The sequence below is a fragment of the Scylla paramamosain genome, chromosome 45, assembly GCF_035594125.1.
Source record: "Scylla paramamosain isolate STU-SP2022 chromosome 45, ASM3559412v1, whole genome shotgun sequence".
In the NCBI taxonomy this organism is placed as follows: Eukaryota; Metazoa; Arthropoda; class Malacostraca; order Decapoda; family Portunidae; genus Scylla; species Scylla paramamosain.
The window spans coordinates 9,630,440-9,653,152 of record NC_087195.1 but is presented as its reverse complement, the minus strand read 5'-3'; the positions used below and the strand labels follow the sequence as shown (position 1 = coordinate 9,653,152).

General features: G+C 38.2%; 1 protein-coding gene and 1 long non-coding RNA gene across 3 annotated transcripts in view; one reads left to right on the top strand and one right to left on the bottom strand.

Moving 5' to 3' along the window:
* Positions 1-1,523: 1,523 nt before the first annotated feature.
* LOC135094486 (uncharacterized) lies at positions 1,524-22,532 on the top strand. 2 transcript variants are annotated; one of them, XR_010263840.1, is made up of 3 exons: positions 1,524-1,916; positions 20,024-20,194; positions 20,822-22,532. It is a non-coding gene; the product is annotated as an uncharacterized LOC135094486 (long non-coding RNA). The 2 variants fall into 2 exon arrangements; XR_010263839.1 differs by having other exon boundaries at positions 1,525-1,916; positions 20,024-20,189.
* LOC135094484 (glucoside xylosyltransferase 1-like) overlaps positions 17,143-22,713 on the bottom strand; it is a 29,762-nt gene continuing 24,191 nt past the window's right edge. Inside the window, exons 7-8 of the mRNA XM_063994610.1 lie at positions 20,019-20,172; positions 17,143-19,509 (exon numbers count right to left, since the gene is read on the bottom strand). Of these exons, the coding sequence (XP_063850680.1) occupies positions 20,035-20,172 (138 nt within the window). The 3' untranslated portion in view covers positions 17,143-19,509; positions 20,019-20,034. The remainder of the gene's footprint in view (positions 19,510-20,018; positions 20,173-22,713) is intronic.

Here is a 22,713-nt window from a genome sequence, read left to right as displayed (position 1 = left end):
TACCACCAGTCTGTCCGGTGGCGGCGGCTCGGGGTGCACCTGGGGATGGCTGCGGCGGCTGCGGTCTGGATGGCCGTCGTCAGGTCCCTCTCCTGCTGATGTAGGTCGGCGGGCGGCTGATAGGCGGCCCACCACTCGTCAAGAGAGGCCTGAAACTTGGTCCAGTCCGCTCTCCTTATGTTCCAGCGTGGGGGCGGGCGGGGTGGGACCGGCGGGGCCACTGGGAGGGTGGTGAGGGTGGCAAAGTGGTCGCTGGTGAGGGTCGGGTGCACCTGCCACGTAGCGCCTGCCGCCAGGTCACTCGAGACCAACGTGAGGTCAAGCCTTCCTCCCCGGGTGTGGGTGGCCTCCCCTGTGTTGAGAAGGCACACGTGAGGGATTTCCTCGAGCAGCACGGCCAGGTGGCGGCCCGTTTCGTTGGCTGGGGACGGTGACTGTAGCATGGGGTGGTGGGCGTTGAGGTCGCCCGCAACCAAGAAACTGGAGTGGGAGGCGAGGGTGAGAAGCTCTCCTGCCTCCAGCTGGTGTCGCTGGCTCCTGTATACGTTGTATACCAGGAGCGGGAGACTTCCCACCTGCAGCTCCAGCGCCAGGACCTCCACACCGTCCCCGCAGTTGACTGGGGCTGCAACCCTACGGTGAGGGATTGTGCTCCTCACCAGCGCTGCACAGCCTCGGGTGCCCTCCGCTGTGGGGAGCGAGTGAAGGGTGTAGCCCGCCACCCTCCATTCAAAGTCGGCGGGCGTCAGTGTTTCCTGGAGGAGCACAACGTCAAGGTGCTCCTCGAAGACGGCCTGTAGGACTTGATGTTTCTTGGGTCGCAGGCCCTGCACGTTCCATTGCAGGACTCTGAGCCTGGGGGGGCCCTGCAGGCTGGTCCGCGTGGGTGGCGCCCTCAGCATATCTCCTCTCCATGTTGGTGGTGAAGGTCTGGTGGTTGGAGGGAGGGGCCCAGACGTGGGTCCCTCGAGTTCAGCAGTGGTGGCAGGAGGCCGCACTCAGAGATGGCCGTGGCCGTCTCCTGGCGGAGAAGCGCGTCCAGATCGTCCCGCCTAGCGGGGACGTGATCAGGGCTGGCAAGCAGCTCCGCCATCAACTGCACCATCCGCGCCACGAGGCAGTTGACCACCGCGCGGGTTTCTTCGCTGACTGACATTTATTGACACGAGAAGGCTATACAGTAACATATGATCATAAACAAAAAAATCTGAACATTGGTATACAAATACATAACGGTCTCAAGCTCAACTTATCCTTTTCTTTATTAGAAATATTGTAAAGTGTTTCCTAGAACATGTGATATTAAACATAGATGATTGTTTACCATTTATCATATAAACAGTAAATTATAGAAAATTTGTACATTTGTTTTTCTTAGTCACCCCTCGCGTCGCCTCAGTTTCTTTCTGCGGCGTGGCGCTTGGGCCAAAGGGTGACTAAAACAATGTTACATGCTGACTTACCATATTCAGAAAGACTGCCAAGACTGAAATTGTTCTATATAATGAGTAGATTATTACGAGCTGATTTGATTCAGGTGTGAAAGATTACAATTGGCTCGAACCCTCATTTAAGTGACTTTGTTTCTGATAGCTAATCTGGATAGAACAAGGAGTCACAGCCAGAATATCTTTGTGTCTTGTCACCACTGATGTCAGAGGTCGCTTCTCACTATATGTCATCAGCACTTGGAACTCTCTCCCTGAAGGAGTTGTGTCGGCTCAATCCATCCAATCTTTTAAACGTTCACTTGAACATTTCCTTGGTCATCGTCTTTATGAGTTAGTCATTCTGTTTGTGCTGTTGTGTGCTGCATCTGTAATTAGCCGACCACCCTGAAATACTCCTGCTGTATTCTCGAAGTATTGGTTGGAAAATGCAACAGTGACTGGTGAGGGACCAAGATCCTCATCATGGTAAGAAATGACACCTGCAGATCTCTTAGTTCAGACATATGATCAGGCGTGGATCCAGTTGTCCCCGTGAATTTTGGCGATAGGCAATTTGGATGGGCAGGATCATGGATGAGACAAAAAGGATAGTTCAGTAAAACGTCATCAACTCAATCATGATGTCACGCACTCCATGACGTCAAGGTGGTGATGCACGCTGTAAACCAAGGAACATAGAGGTGTAGAATTCCTTGCTGGAGTTCCTCGCTAGCAAGAACCACTTTCAAATCTAAGTTTCCCTTTTTTTTTTTTTTTTTTTTTTTTTTTTTTAGATTTACACATCATTCGAAGTGTTGTTTTCTCTTACAGAGTTAATAGTTGTACTGTACATGTAGTTTTAACTTGATGTGGTATTAGTATTAAATAAGAATATATAATATTGTACAACAGGAGAGTCATTATTGGTATATTATAGTCACAAACATAGAAACATTAGATCATTGAATTTCTTAGTGATTTTTCAACATCCATATCTCTCACCGATCCTTTACCTCACATCTAACATATCCCCACTAACTAATTAACTTTTCTTCTCGTGTCATTACACTTCTTTCGTACCTTTTTAGTTCCAAATAACTATCCTTAGGACCTGGTGTTAGTTCTCATTAATACTTATAATTATTAGTTTTAACACAGGTTTGACCTGTTTTTAGTTTTACGAAAAAGAACAGTTCTCCCAGGTTAAGAGGGACATACTTTAGCACTGTATATTCAGTATTGTACTGCACAGGTATTTTGCTTTTGTGAAGTAATTTTTCTGTTTAGGCTACTGTTTTTACTTTGTCAGGAGGAGCCAGAAGACACCTACGATAATTACTTCCAGTGAGGTCTTATGCACCCCATCAGGGGGTGCTGTGAACCTATCATTAAACCCAGCTGTGACGTCACCGAATATTTCCCTCTGTGTCTCACAACACAAGGGGTCAGTCACAGCCTGCCCTCTAGAGACAACTCTCTTCCTTCATACAAAACTACATGCACCTAATTACACACACATCCTTCACCCAAATTAAAAATTATCATGGCAACTCCTACACCAGCCTCTGAATCCTCATCTGGGAAGGGAATCACGTATGTCCCCAGGTCAGATTGCTCTTCTGGTATTGACCCTAATTTGAATTGAATTTTCCACCATCTGGCTATGACTTGACACCTCCCTCAACTTTTTCTTCATTAATTTATGCAACATTTGCAGTCTAAGATCTAATTTTCAATCTGTAGAACACCACCTCTCCTCTACTAAACCTTATCTTTTCCACACTGAAATACAGGTGTCTGAGGCAACTGACAGTAACTCCTTTTCTTTTCCCCTCCTACTTTCTCTATCCTCATTTTCAATCCAAAGCTAGATGTTGCGTTTTCGTGTGCAACAACTTAACCTGCTCTCGTGCCCATGCTCTTGAATCTTGAATTTTCCACCATCTGGCTATGACTAGAGTCACTCTCAAACTAAATTTATCTGTGCTGTATACCTCACAACTCCTCTAACTATAAGAAATTCTTTGACTAGCTGAACTCTGCTCAAACCATTGCTAAAAACTCTACCTTGGATGATTCAGGGTTTGTTCCTCCCTCTCCTCTACCCTCTGACCACTTTATGCTATCCATTAAAATCCTTCACAGTGATGTTTTCCATGCCCTCTCTAGCCTAAACCCTCAGGAGATTTATAGACCTGATGGGGTTCCTCTTATTCTTTTCCAAAACTGTGCCTCCATGCTTGCACCTTGCCAAGTCAAACTCTTGCAGTTCTATGAACATCTCTTGCAGTTCTATGAACATCTTGCTGGAAGTTTGCCTACATTCAGCCTGTTCCTAAAAAGGGTGACCGTTGCAATCCCTCAAACTACCATCCTACTGCTTTGATATCTTTTCATAGGCATCCATCACTTCAGGAAGTAAACAGTCCATGCAGGGAAACCACAGAATGCCTGACTTCTGAACTCTCTAAAATTTCTGATTGGAACAAAGCAAACTTAGTATCGTTCAATGCCTCAAAAACTCAATTCCTCCATCTATCAACTTGACACAGTCTTCCACACAACTATCCCCTCTTCTTCAATGACACTCAAATGTCCCCCTCTTCTACAGTGAACATCTTCAGTCTGCCCTTTACTTATAATCTAAAGTGAAAACTTCACATTTCTTCTCTAGCTAAAACAGCTATGAAGATAGGCACTCTGAGTCATCTCCACCAGTTTTTCTCACCTTCTTGGCTGCTAATTCTGTACAGGAGCCTCATCTGCCCATGTATGGAGTATGCTTCACATGTATGGGGGGATTCCACTCATACTGCTATTTCAGACAGAGTGGAATCAAAAGCTTTTTGTTTTATCAACTCCTTTCCTCTAACTGACTGTCTTCAGCTTCTTTCTCATCACTGCAATGTTGCATCTCTTGCTATCTCCTACCACTATTTTCATGCTGACTGCTCTTCTGATCCTGCTAACTGCATGCCTCCCCTCCTTCCGCAGCAAGGCTGCGGAAGGAGGGGAGGCATGCCACTTCTTTCTCTCATCCCTATTCTATCCACCTCTCTAATGCAAGAGTTAACCAGTATTCTCAGGCATTCATCCCTTTCTCTAGTAAACTATGGAACTCCCTGCCTGGTTCTGTATTTCCTCCTTCCTTTGACTTGAACTCTTTGAAGAGGGAGGTTTCAAGATATTTATCCTTCAATTTTTTAAAGATTCTCTTTTGGGATTGGCACTACAATGGGATTTTTTCCTCTTTTGTTTCTCTTGGCCAGTGACCTTCTTATGTAAAAAAAAAAAAAAAAAAATGTATTTATGTGGGGATGGTGTTAAGGGCAGTGTAGCAGCACATGGTAGCTGCTGAAATGTCCAGCTGTGTGAGTGAGACTGTTGTCATGTGCAAAAGTGTTCATCTGTGCAGAAGTGTACCTTGTTTTCCACACCCCTCTTTGCTTAAGCTCATGATGGAAGGGTCTCTGGGGCTGATACCCTAACCAGAGCAAGCATGATCATCAATTGTCATTATGAGTGTATATATGACACATCATCAGTAGTCTTATAATCTATTATTTATTGAATATTTGAAACCTCCAGTAAGTCAATGTTTTTCTTCCTGCCAAAATTGTAGACTTTATTTTACTGATAGGCATTTCCACAATCACTATGTGTTATCAGATAATTAAGAAACATAAAATTTTGTTAAGATTTTCAGAGCAGACATCAGCATCATTGCATCAGAGGTGAAAGTTTGATCTACTTTGATCAATAAATTAGTCAACATTTATTAGTGAACATTTATCACTGAAATATTACTTGGGACAGTGTTAATCATTCCTTTCTCTACACTACCAAAATAAGTGTAATTTGCAGTATTTACTTAAAAAGTGAAAGTGGAGGACTCCTCTTCTCTAATTGACTGTCTTCAGCCTTTTCTCATCACCACAATATTGCATCTTTTGCCATCTTCTACTGCTATTTTCATGCCAACTGGTCTTCTAATCTTACTAACTGCATGCCTCTCCTCCTCCCATGGCTTTTCTGCACAAGACTTTCTTCTTTCTCTCACCCCTATTCTATACATCTCTCTAATGGAAGAGTCAACCAGTCTTCTCAATCATTCCTCCCTATCTTTGGTAAATTCTGGAACTTCCTGCCTGCTTCTATATTTCCACCTTCCTGTGACTTGAACTCTTTCAAGAGGAAGGTTTCAAGACACTTAAGCTGTTAATATTTATTACTGCTTTTGACTGTTTTGGAAACCAGCACCTCAGTGGACCTTTTTTAATTGCAATTTTGTTGCCCTTGGCTGGAGCCCCACCTACATTAAAAAAAAAAAAAATCATGTGGAACTTTTTTTTATGTAGGAGGAACACCATCCAAGGGCAACAAAAATCCAATAGAAAAAAAAAAAAAGCCCACTGAGATGTTGGTCCCTGAATAGAGTCCGAGGCAGTAGTCAGAAATTTAAGGATAAGTGTCTTGAAACTTCCCTCTCAAAGGAGTTCAAGTCATGTTGACAGACAGAGTTGAAAGAGTTTGACCAGGGAAGGTGCAAGCATGGAGGTGCAGTTTCTGAGAACAGTAGGAGGGATCCCATCAGGTCCATAAGCCTTCTGAGGGTTTAGGCCAATGAGGGCATGGAAAACATCATTATGTAAAATTTTTATAGGTAGTATGAAGTAATCAGAGGGTGGAGGAGAGAGAGAAACAAGCCATGAATTGTCCAAGGTAGAAGTTTTACCAAAGATTTGGGTGAAGAGTTCAGCTTTAGAGATAGATGTGGTAACAGTGATGCCATCTGATTGAAATAAAGGAGGGAAAGAAGAAGCAAAGTTATTGGAGATGTTTCTGGCTAGGTGCCAGAAGTCACGAGGGGAGTTAGATCTTGAAAGATTTTGAAATCCTCAAAGATTTTGACTTTCTATTAATGAAGGAGTTTTTGGCTAGTTGGAAGACAGACTTGGCATGGTTCCAGGCAAAAATATAAAGCACATGAGATTCTGGTGATGGAAGGCACACAGAGATGGGCCTCTAACATGGAGGCAGTAGTCATTCCAAGGAAAATCAGCAAAATACCTCCTCAGGTCTCCCCAACTAGCAGAGACAAAATGCCAGAGGCACCTCTGCTTAGGGGGATCCTGAGGAGAGATTGGAGCGATAGGGCAAGATACAGATATGAGATTGTGATTGGAGGAGCCCAACAGAGAAGAGATGGTAACAGCACAAGCAGACGGATTAGAGGTTAGAAAAAGGTCTGGAATGTTGGGCGTATATTTAAGACAGTCAGAAATATGAATTGGGTGTTGCATTAATTGCTCAAGGTCGTAGAGGATAGCAAAGTTGAAGGCTAGTTCACCAGGATGGTCAGTGAAGGGAGAGGAAAGCCAAAGCTGGTGGTGAACATTGAAGTCTCCAAGAATGGAGATCTCTGCAAAAGGGAAGAGAGAATGTGCTCCACTTTGGAAGTTTAGTCAAAGAATTTCTTATAGTCAGAGGAGTTGGGTGAGAGGTATATAGCACATATAAATTTAGTTTTAGAGTGACTGTAGTCATAGCCAGATGGTGGAAAATTTGGAAGATTCAAGAGTGTGGGCACGAGAGCAGGTTAAGTTGTTGCCCACATATACACAACATCCAGCTTTGGATTGAAAACAAGGATAGAGAAAGTAGGAGGGAACAGAAAAGGGGCTACTGTCAGTTGCCTCAGGTAGATACCAGTGGTTTCAAATATTTGATGAATAATAGATTATAAGACTAGTGATGATGCATTATATAAACTCATAATGACAACTGATGATCATACTTGTTCTGGTTGGGATATCAGCCCCAAAGACCCTTTCATATGCAAAGATAACAGAGGGGTGTGGAACAGATGTACACTTCTGCACATGACACAATTGTTGTTCTTATTGGAGATTTTTTGAAGCAGTGCAGGCTGTGGTGCTACAGCCTCTAGTGCCCTCAAGGTGCTGGCAGCAGTTAGCTGGTTAGATCCTGGTGACTTTTCCAGTCTTCTGGAAAAAGAGTTGGTGTGCTTGAGTGTCTTGAAGGCCAAGCCAGTGGGGGTCTCCAGTGACATTTTTGTTTACATATAAGATGTCATGGATATATGGTGCAATGCACTGTGGGTAAAAACAAGTGATTTGTGAACTATTCCTATAGTATCTCATCCTTAACTAAAACCTAGTATAGTGGTAACAGATCTGCTCAAATCAACTGTATGTTGCTGTCCCATTTTCCTTTTTGATTTCTGACATTTGTTCCATACTGGATTTTTACCTTCCAAGTTTGGAACCCCAGCCTTTTTGGTGATTAGAAACTACTAAAATTTGTTCAATATTCTCACCCAGTTGGGCTCCCAAGAGGGAACCCCAGCATGGCTAGCACATCAGCTCTAAAGAGAATCATCAAGGAATGCATAGCAATAAAAAAAAAGGGCTGGAAAGTGTGCTATAAACCCAGAACAAATGTCAAGGGTATATCAGGCAGACTAGCAGCAGAAATCAAATAGGTGGTCACCCAAGAAATTAGTCAATCCATTCTTAAAACTATCAAGAAAATCTGTTTCTTCCACATTGATGAGAAATGAGTTTCAGACTTTTACCAGTCTGACTGAAAAGAATCTATGCTTGGCATCATAACGACCGTAAAGAACAAGGATTTTGTAATGATGTCCTCTCGTACCAACAGTAGGAGCCAAAGTAAATAATGCAATAGGAGAAATTGGAGAGAGATCCTGAAAAATCTCCCATAAGGTCAGTCCATACCAGTCTCCCCTTCACTAAAAATAAGTCCAGATACATAAGATGCTGAGCATATCACATTCTTGAGACCCTGAATCCTCTTTGTCCACTGTCATTGTACTGATTTTAGTAGCTTTAGGTCAGTGACATAACCAGTATTCAAGACAGTAGATCCAAACTCCAGAAGTGGGTGTATGTTGGTAGAAAGGAGGATGACCATAAATTCAGGGGAGTGGCATAGTGTGGACTTTAACAAAGTGTTGGCTAAACCAGCTGCTTTGGAAGCGTTAGGGTGGATGTAATCATGGTATCTTAAGGATGAGTCAACTTTAATACCAATATCAACAACACTAGGACTTATGTGAAGTGATTTGCCATTAATGTGGTAGGAAGAGTACAGACCCAAATCAAAGGTGACATGAAGGGGCCACCAAAATTAATAATTTTTTGTCTTGTCAGCATTAACTCTTAGATCCCAAGATTCTACAGTTATGAGAGTGTTAATGTCTCTTTTGGACAAATGATATATCAAACAGAGCAGAGGATTTTGATGGACTAAAAAAAGTTCATGACGTTTCTCATTAATCTTGTTCAGATAGACTAAGAAAGCTTTACTCCTTGAAAGGCAGATTACTGAGAAGTATAATTTTTCTGGTATAAAACCATCAGACTTATTTGCTATGGCTCTATCACTAGCCATTAATGGTCTCACACCCAGGATTTTTATTCTTCATATAAAGAGAAACTCAAAGGCAGTTGTTTTCATATTGTGTCATTGCAGCTTGGAATTAATTCACTCCCTGTTGTGGTTATCAATGCTCCATCTCTGGCGCAGGTTACAACACTGCTTGTGTATAGGCTACTCTATACAACACCTTATATGGGTAGTTTGTAATGCTAACTGATTTATATATGCTGCCTACTCTTGAAGAATAGTTGTAAGCTTGAAAGATCTCCATAGTTTAGTACCATTAACCACTCTTACATTATTGTTTCAGTAATATTATTTATACATTTGTTCAAGTATGATTGACATTCCCTTTTTATGATGAACTGCTTGGACTTTGGCTATATACATCATAGAAAAATCACACCTTTTTTGTTCACCCCTTGCATATCATGTCAAGGTTTTCATAACCCTAATTTTTTTCTCAATATTATCAACTTCACCAACCTAGATAATTTTCAAGAATCTAACCCATGATTTGTGAGGCAATACCTAGTTTTCTTTATATACAATTGGTTATATGCATCAAATAAATCATTATTAGATACATAAATGAGAGCTGGACTAAATTTTGCTTGAGTGACCTGGAAAAGATAACTGACATTGATAGAGGAGTGAATAAGAATACATAAATATTGCTTTTCATTTCCACTTTTTATGTAAGAATATAAACTATACAAAAAAATCTAAGAGTACAACACATAAAATGTAATGACATACATAGTCTTCAGTAATTCAAACACCAATCATCCCTGTTGCATTTGCTGCCTGACTCCTTTTTAGACAGAAATGACATATTAAGGAGATGTGGGCTCTGTAGATTGTCAGACTTCATAATGTGAAAGCTTAACATTTTGAACACAACTAAATGCACTAAAAATAATGTATGGATTCCTTATAAGCATCCACAAGAAAGAAGAGGATAAAAAGGAATAGATTTTACTATTTTTAGCCAGTACACTGTCAGAAAGTGGCTGTAGAACATGAATACATGTCTCAGTGGTTAGTGAATAAGGAAAGATGTACCAAATAGCAGTGAAAGGGTTAATGGCTTCAATGGTTGAGGATAATGTCACTCACAGGATTAAGCACTATGGAAGTTTAAATTTGTTAACATTCTTTGTGTATCCTACAAAAGCATGAATTATCTGCTTTGAGCCACACAAGACATCAATGACAACAAATCCCCATGATGCAGGGCACATTATTGAGTGGATCAATAGGTAACGACAAAGATACAACGAAACTGCCCATCCATCTCATCCTGCCAGGGAGTTGAGCATGCTAACAATCACATTACAGATAGGTCACTAGGCTTGTTTGGTTAATGTCTGAATAGGTCAGATTTAGGAATAAAAATTTGGTGTGTGATTAAGCTTAACTTAAGAGCTCATATCTCCTTAATAATAATAAATAATAAAAGAAAAAAAAAAAATAATAAATAAATAAAATAAATAAATAACTTGAGAGAGTCATACTTAATTCTGCCGCCATTCACCAGCGCTTGTTTACCAAGCAGCCGGCACCGGCGGCAAGAATTACCCCTTTGGAGGGGACGATAGGGTAGCGGGCTAAAGCCAGCACTACTCACGCCTACCGTCTTCAACGGCACAGGCGATGCGAAACCTACCTGCCGAGGTCGCCCCCAACAGGATTCCGGTTCTGAGGACGCCACCCTCAGCCAGACGGTTGGCTACCTGAGCTACTAGGCCCACCGCAGCATGACAAACCGTTCGCAAACTACGAGCTCTGCTAGGACGCTCTGGGTCCGAGAGGACGTGCACGGAGGCTCTATGCACGCCCCTCGGACCCGAGGGGGACTGGGACCGCATCCACCCCGTGTATAAATAAAAATAATAAATAAATTTAAAAAATAATATAATAATAATAATAATAATAATAATAATAATAATAATAATAATAATAATAATAATAATAACAATAATAAAAATACCACAGGATAGATGGGAAAACTTAACAATATTAAAAGTTATAAATACAAGGTAAACATACATGGGGAAAGTTAACAATACATTACAAAATGGTAAAAGTCAAATTGAACGGAGAAATAAAAGGAAACTAAGAAGGTAAAAATCCAACGAGAAACTGAACAATATACAAGATGATAAAAAAGTAAAATTTTATAAAGAAAACAAGTTACAAAATACACTTTCCTATAAACACACCCATATGACTAGATTGAATTATAAGCTGCTGTATTTTTTTTTCTTGGATATCAAGTGAGTTGCATTTCATGATACTCTTTCAACAATATAATAAAGACACTTACATTCTTACATACAAGCATTCATGTGTCAATAATGGTAGCATTCTGTTAGAGTTTGGACAAAAATTATCTATCTTAACAAGCATAAATGACATGCTGAAATTTTAACTCCAACATTACAGTCAAAGCAAAAAATAATTTATCTTAATATAAGCAAACATAGTTATTATTTACCGACAATATTATAGTTTAAACAAAAATGATTGGTCTTATCAAGCAATTGTTCTCTTTTTTCAAAATTTTTGCTGCAATAACTCAATTCAAATCAAAACAATGTATTGTAGCAAAGTTAATGTTCTTGTCAACGTCAGCTACAATACAAAAATAATTCAAAGCATGGCTAATCTAGATAAGATGAAGAATAATGGCTAATCCAGATAAGATGAAGAATAATAAGATATTTCACACAACTCTTTCAAGCAATAAGCACTAACAGCAAAATCTATGATCAGAAAATACAGAATGTAAAAATAAAAACAGTATCAAAGTTGTAAAAATAAAAAATAGTATGCAAGAACATGGAGAGAGAGAGAGAGAGAGAGAGAGAGAGAGAGAGAGAGAGAGAGAGAGAGAGAGAGAGAGAGAGAGAGAGAGAGAGAGAGAGAATATATATATATATATATATATATATATATATATATATATATATATATATATATATATATATATATATATATATATATATATATATATATGCAATTATCATCTCCATGCACCTCAAATAAAACTAACTTGGCACGGCAGGTTAATGAGATCGTAAACAGTCATCAGTGCTCACCTACTGTGTTACTTCACCTGGTATCTCACCTGCGGTCCTATCTTTTTTTTAATTTTTCCTATCACACCTTCCTTCACTCTTAATCTTCCTCCTTACTCTACAATTATATTTCTTTTTCCCTCTTCTTCTTTCTTCCTTCGTTGTTATTCTTCTGTCCTTGCCTCTTAATTTTTCCTTTTTTTCCTTATTGCTCCCTTCTCTCTATTCTGTCCTTTCTCCCTTCCTTCTTATGGTCTCCCCTCCCTATCCTTCATCCCTTCTCTCAAATTTACTATACTACTTTTCTTGCCTCTTTTACCTTCCCCTAATCAGGCAATAACACATGGCTGTTAAATCAATCCCCTAAATACTACAGCTGGACAGGTGTTCTTGATATATACCTAAGGAAAGACTCTGCTGTTAATAATAATCCAATATGCAGTGAATCTAACTCTCCCTCTTTCATACATAGTAGGTTCTATTAGTTATAATAAATATATTATAGTATATCAGTGCATACAGCAACTTGACTGTAGTATGGCACACACTCACTATTAAAGGAACTGAATGTAACATATTACTGTATGATGCATGTGGTACTTGTAGCTTGGTATGTATGTATGTATGTATGTATAGGCTCTGTCATGCACAGTGAGATCTCATATCTAGTGAGTAACAGGCACTAAAAAAAAAAAAAAAAAAAAAAAAAAAAAAAAAAAAAAAAACTCGTTAGATGTGAATTGCTTATATGCAAATACATAAACCAGTGGGAGAAATTATAAGTTAAAAAAATCCACTGCCTTGCCACCACCTCCACTGACCTCTCTCTCCACTGTCTCTTGTGATAGCTCTGAGTTTTTTTTTTTTTAATCCTTTCATTTACATTAATATTTTGCTTCTGAGAAAATAAAAGAAAAATCATCCAGAATGTCAATTAGATTATCTATGTCCTCATCATCACTCACAATTTCTTTTCCTTAATTTTCATTGAGATTTGTTGTAACTTTCCCGTGTTTCATGGGCTCTTTATTTTTCACTCCAACACTTCCTGAGAGTTGGGGCAACATGGCACAAGGTGTGATCCACTACCAGCAATGATTGAAAGGAGACTGCTAATGTGGCCCACAATAATTATGTGTCTGACGTGTTAACAAGGTGTGATCCACCACACAAGATGGAAATTTAGGTGATGGTAGTGTGGGCAAGAATCAATTATACAACACAGACAGAGAAAGGAGACTGCCACTGTACTGTGGGCCCAGTGGCCCTCAGTACTCATGTGTTTGTCTGACATGTTAACTATTTGTTGCTTCAATATAAATTTGAGTACATCAATTTCTCTAATAAGAATGAAAAATATTATGAATATATTGTTTCTTTGAGGATAATGGCAATGATTTTGGCATATATACCATAAGACTTAACAATGCTGTGCTCTGGACTTACTAAGGTCACACAGTGACCCATCACAGCCACACATGACAGGTCAGGTAGAAACATGGGATTGCAATCACTTCCTCATCGCTGACAATGGAAACATAGCCTTCCACACATGCCACGTGCCCTTGTGTGCTTCACAGTAATGAGAAAGAACTTATTTATGATGAAAAAAATCTTAGAAAAGATCAATAGAGGATCTTTAACTGAAAGCAAGAGTATTTTCAGATTATTTTAGATGCAGCACAGATAGATTTGGCAGAGCAAAGGAAAGCTGAATCCTCAAAGGATTCAGCTCAAAGGATTAAGAGATCAATACAAAATAACTTCACACACTTGCCTAAGGGGTGGCTGGTTTGAACCACGTGCCTGAAATTATTTTGTTTGATTTGAAACTCTGACATTAGATATGAAAATTGGTAGAGATCCAATAATGTTGCCAGATGTGAATTTGTTAGATGCAAATTTGTTAGATGTGAGATCCCACTGTACAGCAGCTCCCGAAACTATCTAAAAAATAAGAGGCCTAAATTTTGACCTGATGGACAATATTATTTGACATGTTTGGTGACCATGGTGGCAACAGTTGATAGCCCTGCACATAAGGGATGGTTGCCACATATAGATTGGCATATCAGTATCATATCAAGCCTTACTGACACGACATATAATCAGGCAGCAAGTTTCATATTATTCATTATGCCACAGTTCACACCACACTTTAAAGAGAGTTTTGGGAACTACTGTATAGATCAATTGTAATTTGCACATAAATCTCTGCCTCTGGTACCAATTCACAAGGGACGAATATATATTTAAGGATAAAAGTATGTAAAAAATGTGACTATGAAATAGTGAAAAATGCACAAAATAGAAAAAAAAAAAATACTATTGATTATGAAGTTCCCATTCAAGTATTTATTTTTTTTAAGGAATGTAACTCATTTACAAGTCACAATTCACCTGTGCTGGATTTCATTGTTGCATATGGTGATTGTCTGTGTTGATCCAATATTATGTATTATATTCTAAGTGATATGTTTTTCTCCTAAGGTTTCAATATGTACTATTTAAACCTTTACAATCCTATTAGTTTATACATGTACATCTTTGTGATCCTATACCTTACATCTGTGCAACAAACACACACACACACACACACACACACACACACACATGTTCTCATGCATTTACAGCTGCTAATATTATATCATGTCAATTAATATATATATATATATATATATATATATATATATATATATATATATATATATATATATATATATATATATATATATATATATATATATATATTGTGTGTGTGTGTGTGTGTGTGTGTGTGTGTGTTCTATATAATGTCAACAGTCAGCTACCACAACTTTTATGTATCAGCTGTCTGGCTTATAGGGAATTTAATTTCTCTCTCTCTCTCTCTCTCTCTCTCTCTCTCTAACCATTCAGCAACATAGATACCAAGTAATTAGGTAAACGACTAAAACAAACTGAATGTACGAGTCTGCATGAGTATTAACTATAAATAAAAATAAATAAATAAAATAACACAATAAAACATTAAAAATAATAACTACAAAAAGCTGAATGAAAAATAAATAAAGAAATAAAAGTAAATAAATAAATAAATCAAAGATAAATGGTAAAAAATCCTAAAGACTCATGTAAAAAAAAAAAAAAAAAAAAAAAAAAAAACAACCAGGAAAAAAGCTAGTAATAAAAAAAGTTCACACACACACACACACACACACACACACACACACACACACACACACACACACACATGTGCGCGCGCACTGCCCACCTAACTGGATGCATCCACATCAGCTCTAAGGAGTTACCTAGGTTTTGGTTGTAAAGGGGGACTGAGCTTGAGTCCTGTCTCCATAATAGGGAAGTGTGTGATATGCGAGTGCTGGGGAAGTGAAGTGTAAATTGGTAAGTGGCTGAAAAAGTGAAATGAGAGAGTGAAAGATAAACATTGTCAATGATATCAACAAGGAAGATGGTGGCCAGCACAGCAAATGTTTTCAAAGGTTTCAAGGATGAGGACCTCAGTGTAGCTCATACAAATAAATGAATGTGGAAAACTGAAGATAATGTGAAAATACAAGAAGAAATATGTAACTTAGCAGTGATAATAAAGATGTGGAAGGAAGAGATAGAGGTAGGGAGCGACAATGTAAAAAAGATATCCAGTGATATAATAGAGATGAAAAAGAGGGAGATGGAAAGAGAAAACAAAGAACTGAGAGAAGAGGTGGCAAAAATAGTGGACTTAAACAAGAAATACTGAGAAGAAATCAAGAAACTCAAGGAAGAGAACAAGGAGTTAAAAGAAAGCTTTACAGGAGGGAGAGATTAAGGTTGGTAAAGTAAAAGAGTTAGTGACAGAGGAAGTCAAAAGTTGGAAAGAAGAAAGGGAACAACAACAAAAGGTGGATATGGAGGAGATAGTAAGGCAACATCAACAGGAACACAATAAGGGCATGGAAAAGCAAGCCATTAAAATAATAAATGAAAAAAGTAATCTTGTGAGAGACATGGTACAGAGAAAGATGCATGTGGTGGTATCTGGGGTCAAGGAGAAGAACCTACCCATGAAAATAACTACAAAGAAAGAAGAGACGTAAAGGGCTAAGGAAATTATAGCAGAAGTGGCGGGGGTAAGGAGAGGAAATAGATGAACAAATTGAAGAGGTTTACAGGATTGGAAAGTATGACAAAAATGGAACAAGACCAATGAAAAATAAGATTCATGTCACAAACAGCAGCAGAACATATCTCACAAAGAACAGGAAAAAATTGGCAAAAGTAGAAGGAATGAGGGGAATATGGATAAAAAGAGACATGAATGAAGAAGAGATAAATAAAGTGAAAGAGTTGAGAGTAGAAGCCCAGGAACAAGTGAGAAGATTAATTTGGAAAGTTGTGGACATGAAAGTGAGGAAATGGTGGCACAAAGATGCCACTGAAGATAACCAAGTGGAAGGTTAAAAATTATGTTTACAAATATAGATGGTTTGGTGTTGAGCCTATTGGAACTTAAAGACTACCTAAAGAAGAATAAATCAGATTTGATAAGTTTAATGGAAACCAAACTAAAAGAGGAAATAGAGATGAGATTTGCAAAGGAAGGATATAGCACATATAGATGAGAGAGAAGAGGAAAGGGAGGAGGAGTGATGATATTGGTAAAAGAGGATATTGTTGTTGAGAAAGTGGAATATAGTGATGGAATGGCAGAAACTTTAAGTGTTGTGATTAAGATCAAATGAAGTGAAAAAAAAGGAAAGTTAATGTGATACCACCAAAAACTAATGCATGGGAGACCAATAGATATAAAATTAGAGACCTAAAAACAAGAAATAGCATAAAGGAAATGACAAGGAAAAGTAACAAAATTCTCTTAGTAGGCGACTTCAACACTAAAGGAATGAACTGAGAGGAGATGGAAGTGAAAAGAAAATGTTTGGTCATGGAGCGAAGAACTTGATGATGATCAACACAATGAGTCAGTGGGTGAACAAACTACAAGATGCAGAGAAGAAGAACTATCACAGTTGGACTTAGTGTTTATGAAAACTTCAGAAAGTAGACCAAGTATACATTGTCTGAATTCAATGGGAAGAAGTGATCAAGTGAGAATAGAAATAGTACTAAAGGAGGAAGCAGTGTTGCACAAGAATGAGCAATTTAGAAGTGGGAGACTGAATATGTTAAGGCAAACTTTGCAGAGCTGAATAAATTTTATGGAAAAATTAACTGTAATGAGTTATTTGAAGCCAAAGTAGTGTAAGAAAATATGGTATATTTTTGAGCAAGTATAGAGAGGTGGTGCAACAGTTTGTACCAAGTTATAAAGTGAAAATTGGGAAGCATGAATGGTATTATGCCAGGTGCATAGAAGAAAAAAAAAAAAAAAAAGGACAGGGCATGGAGAAAAATTACAAAAAAACTGAACAGAAATAATTAGGGAAGAATACAGAAAGGAATGGATATGGTATAATAAGAAGAAAGAATGCTTGAAAGTTAAAGAGTAACAAAATGCAAGGAAGAACCCAAACTCTTACACAGATATGTAAATGAAAAAATTAAACATAGGGATGACATAAACAAGTTAAAAAGAGAAGGGAGAATTTATGAAACTACTGAGGAGATGAGTTAACTAATGAATGAGTTTTCAATCTGTGTTTACAAAGGAAACCAAATTTGTGGCACTGAAAGTGGTATCACAGAATGAGGGAATACAGGAGATACAAGTAAAGAGAAAAGAAATCAAGAAACTGCTGGAAGAGCTGGATGTTGGAAAAGCCATGGGACCAGATCAAGTAAATGGATGGATATTAAAAGAATGCAGAGAACAAATGGAACATCCCATATGGGATGTAATCAACAGCTTGTTGAAAGAAGGAAAAGTACCAAGGGAATGGAAAACAGCTAACATAGTCCCAATATACAAGGAGGGAAATAAAATGGAACCATTAAATTACAGACTAGTGTCACTAACAAATATTGTAAACAAGCTTTGTGAAATAGTAATTAAAGATAGATGGTGCAATATTTAGAAGATGAAAAAATAATTACAGAAAAGCAATTTGGATTCAGGAGAGGGAGATCCTGTGTCACTAATCTACTGAGCTTTTTATACAAGAGTAATAGATGGAGTGCAAGAGAGGGACAGATGGGTTGATGTGGTATGTTTGGATCTCAAAAAAGCATTTGATAAAGTTTCTAACATAAGTCTTATATGGAAACTAGAGAATGAAGGAGGACTAAAGGGAGCAACATTGAGATGGATGGATGATTATTTACAAGGGAGAGAAATGAGAACAGTAATCAGAGACACTAATTCAAGTTGGCGTGAAGTGACAAGTGGGATACTGCAAGGATCTGTGTTGGTACCCATTTTGTTTCAAAAATATGCAAATGATATGACAGGATCTAAATAGTTATATAAGCCTTTTCGCTGATGATACAAAATTGTGAAAATAATAAAGGATGAAAATGGCTACGAGTTACAAAAGGATATTGACAAGATACATGCATGGAGGCAAAGATGGAAATTATAATTTAATGCCAGAAAGTGCCACATGTTGAAAATAGGAAAAAGTCAAAATACACTTTAATGTAATTACAAAATGGGAGGAGAAATAATAATGAAAAAGTAATGAAGAAAAAGGTTTGGGAGTAATGATTCAGGACACACTATCACCTGAAAGGCATAAATTGAATATTCAGCTGTACATACAGCTTGTTAACAATTATGGTGCCATTTAACTATTTAGATAAAGAAATGATGAAGAAAATTATAACAAAGCATGATACAACTTAAATTGGAATACACAGCAGTAGTTTGGGCTCCACAAAGAAGAAAAAATATACGGAAACTGGAAAGAATACAGAGGATAGCAACAAATATGGTATCAGAACTGAAAGACTTAAACTATGAAGAAAGACTTGAAGAGATGGGATCACCAACACTACAATAGAGAAGAGAAAGAGGAGACCTGATAACAATGTACAAATTAGTAAACAATATAGAATAGACAGAAATTTCTTGATACCACAGATGGAGGAGAGAGAGATGGATGAGGTGGCAGGGGAAAATAAAGAAAAATGGACGTTCAAGCGACATCAAGAAATACAGCTTCCTGTATTGAGCTATTGAAATCTGGAATGATTTGAAGGAAGAGGTGGTTTTGGCAAACAGAATACACGTGTTTAAAGAGAAACTGGAGACAGGACAAAATAAGCTTTGGCTCGAGCATTATAAATTACAACTAGGAAAACTAATTAAACACACACACACACACACACACACACACACACACACACACACACACACACACACACACACACACACACACACACACACACAGCATCTCGTTCTTATCTCAGCATCAAATGATCGTCCAAATTCTCTATGAATGCACTTGCATATGATTCAATACTATAAAAATCCTCATAGTTTAATTTCACTCACCACACAATGAGATCTAATCCTTCACAGCATCTTTTCTCATCATGACCACTACCACTTCTCCTACCATCATCACCATCAGCAAGGAAATATAAGCTTTCTGTTGAGTCCTTGTGCATGACTGACCTCTTTCTTCAGGCTGAAATAAATGAAGTGCAACAGGAAGAGAAGGAGGGTAAAGGGAGAGGTCAGATAAGATAAGTTAAAGAAGAAGAAGAAGAAGAAGAAGAAGAAGAAGAAGAAGAAGAAGAAGAAGAAGAAGAAGAAGAAGAAGAAGAAGAAGAAGGAGAGAGAGAGAGAGAGAGAGAGAGAGAGAGAGAGAGAGAGAGAGAGAGAGAGAGAGAGAGAGAGAGAGAGAGATAGAGAGAGAGAGAGAGAGAGAGAGAGAGAGAGAGAGAGAGAGAGAGAGAGAGAGAGAGAGAGAGAATGGAAACTCTACTCAGGAACTCAACTAAGAAAAAAATATAATTCATCATAAGATATAGAAATAGATAAACAAAAAATACATACAGACACAAATAAACATACAAACCTAAACAGCAGATAAGATAAAGATATAAAGATAATAAATAAATAAATAAATAAATATAAAATGGCACACAGATTAACAATATGTAGATGGATAAATTAACCACCTGAAATACACACCCTAGGGTGGTGGAGGTCATCTGAGCCTGACAATGGAGCTGAGAGCTTTGAGGAATGCATGGTGTATCTTGCCACAGGTGGTGTTGGAAGCCTTGAGCAGGAAGCGCTGCATGGGGTAGTACAGGTCCTGTCGCAAGTCCTGCCCCAGCTGATACTACAGAAAAATTACTGGTGAGGTAAATAGCTTAAGGCCTGTGTAATGTTTATATAGGTGGACAGTGACTAGCAAATTAATTATGATCCAAAAATCTTTCTGTAAATTTAAAGTTCACTAACCATGCATTTATGGTTACAGTGCATTTCCATTGTTTCCTCTGGTAAATTTTTATATTTCTCTTTATAAATTTAAATTCTGCATGTGTAGAGCTGGATGAAAGACAAAATTATCTTACATGTAACTCTAAGAATTTACAAATTGAAAGTTCATAAACTGAAAATTGCTTTCCAACATTCCTACTATGTGTTTCAGGAGCAGTTTTACATAATATTTTGGGGAATAACTTGCCAACAAATTTAGGAATTGGGATCATGTTTTGACACTGCACTAATTTTTGTCATTATGGTCAAACGACAAAAGTAGATAATAAAGCCATTTACTCATGTAAATTGATGCATGTAAGATCCAGCCAGCTGCTGGACACATGAAGGTGTCACAATGTTGTTATGATGTCATTCCCTTAGCTCCATCCCTACAGAGGAAGATTTGTTTCTTAATAGTGACAAGGAATAACATATATAGCATCCTGAGTATTACTTTTGTATAATCTATATACCCATCATGTCTCCTTTCCGTTTATCTACAGAAAGTGTATGAAATCTCACCAATTGTCGTGCTGCAGAACTGTTCCACGCCACATCCAGTTTTTGTTAAAATTATGCATCTGGCAGCTCACTGGGGTTTATAGGGGACTAATATTTATAATGTCTCAGTGCCACCTCAGGCAATGAAGGAAAGGGTGAATACCATATTTGACGGCATAAGAGACGCACCTTTTTTCATAAAAATGGCTCATAAAATCACCTTGTGTCTTATATGTAAATGTGAGGCCTCCCATAGATTTAATTGTGAAATTTTCTTTATCTGTACACCCAAAGATTTACACCACTGGATAGGCAAGGGTGCTGTATCATATTTTTCAACCATAATATTATGTAAGGAAATAATGAAAATGAAAACACTCCCTATTCAAGTGTGTTGTTGACATTTCAGCAGCTGGGATGCATTATTTGCCTCGAATTCATGAGTAGGCCACTAGCTCTGTTTTATTACTGCAATCATGTAGGATATTTTTACTATTGTGATTGCTTGCTTTTTGTTCAGCTGTACTGCTAGCTTGCTTTAAATATTACATGTTTAAATACATAAAAAAAACTTTTTTTCCTGAATATGCCCTGCTGAAATGGGGGTGCATCTTATATGCCATCAAATACTATATGTCAGACTGTCCTCCATCCCCATTCATTGTAGGTACATTTCCCTCCAACATTCTTGCCTTGAAAACTCCAAAATGCCAAGCAAATGGCCTTATACGAGTCAAAAGTTCGTTGGCTAGAAAAAATTTGTGAGGATAGGGCAAGGAAAGTCAGCTGCTTTTTAGTTAATGAGGTATATAAACAGCCTTTCACCTGGTTGCACACTACCATGTAAATCAGTTCCTGGCCATCCAAGCAAGACTACAGCTACCACCAACAAGCTGATGCATTGAAAAGTGATTAAAAACCCATGAATCACAGCATGTGGACTAAAAAAAACTCATCCATATCTGCTCAGAGATGTTGCTGTGAGGACTCTCCAAAACACTACTAGAAGGATCTCGAGCTTCCCTCAGGTCACCATCAAAGAAACCACCACTAACAAAGAGAATGAGGAAAGCTCATCTAGCTTTCACCCAAAAAAAATGTGAATACTGAACAGAACAAGAATGGAGAAAAGTCATGTGGAGCAATGAGTCAGCTTTCTAATGTGGAGCAAAGAGGAGAGGCAAACTTTGTGCCCCTGATGGGGCCAGCAAGTATGACAGTCGCTATGTGTAAACAAGAGTGAAACACCCAAGATCAAGTGATGATATGGGCCTGCTTCAGTGGTTAGATGGGATGAGGGCAATTCTTTGTACTACTAAAACAACATAACCATAAGTGACATGTACATTCAAGTGCTAGAAGAATATTTGTTAAATTTTTTAGACCTTCACAACATTGAATTTTTTTGATGGGACAATGCACCATGTCATAAGTTTAGAAAAACCATGAAGTGGCACGAGGATAATCACATTAGAGTTGTAGATAAGCCAGGGAATTCACCAGACCTGAATCCAATAGAACAAATTTGGGGGTATATGAAACAAAAACTAGAAACTATGGACACATCTTCAATACCAAGCCATATCAGGCATTTACAAAGCTTTGGATTCATTATATACCACTTGAATGTTGCCAAAACTTGTCTGATTCCATGTGTAAAAAAGTGTACAGGTTCTCAAGTCCCATGGAGGGCACATCAAGTATTAAAAGTGAGGTGAAAGCATTGATTTATTTTAGTACCCCTTCAATTACCCTGCCTACTTAACCATTCTGCACACTTTCTGCAGTTACTGTACAATGCATACCTGGAGATGACACAAGCTTCATGTACATTGAGTATGAAAGTATTAGGCAGTTAACTATATCCACATTAAGATGAGAGTATAATAAAAGT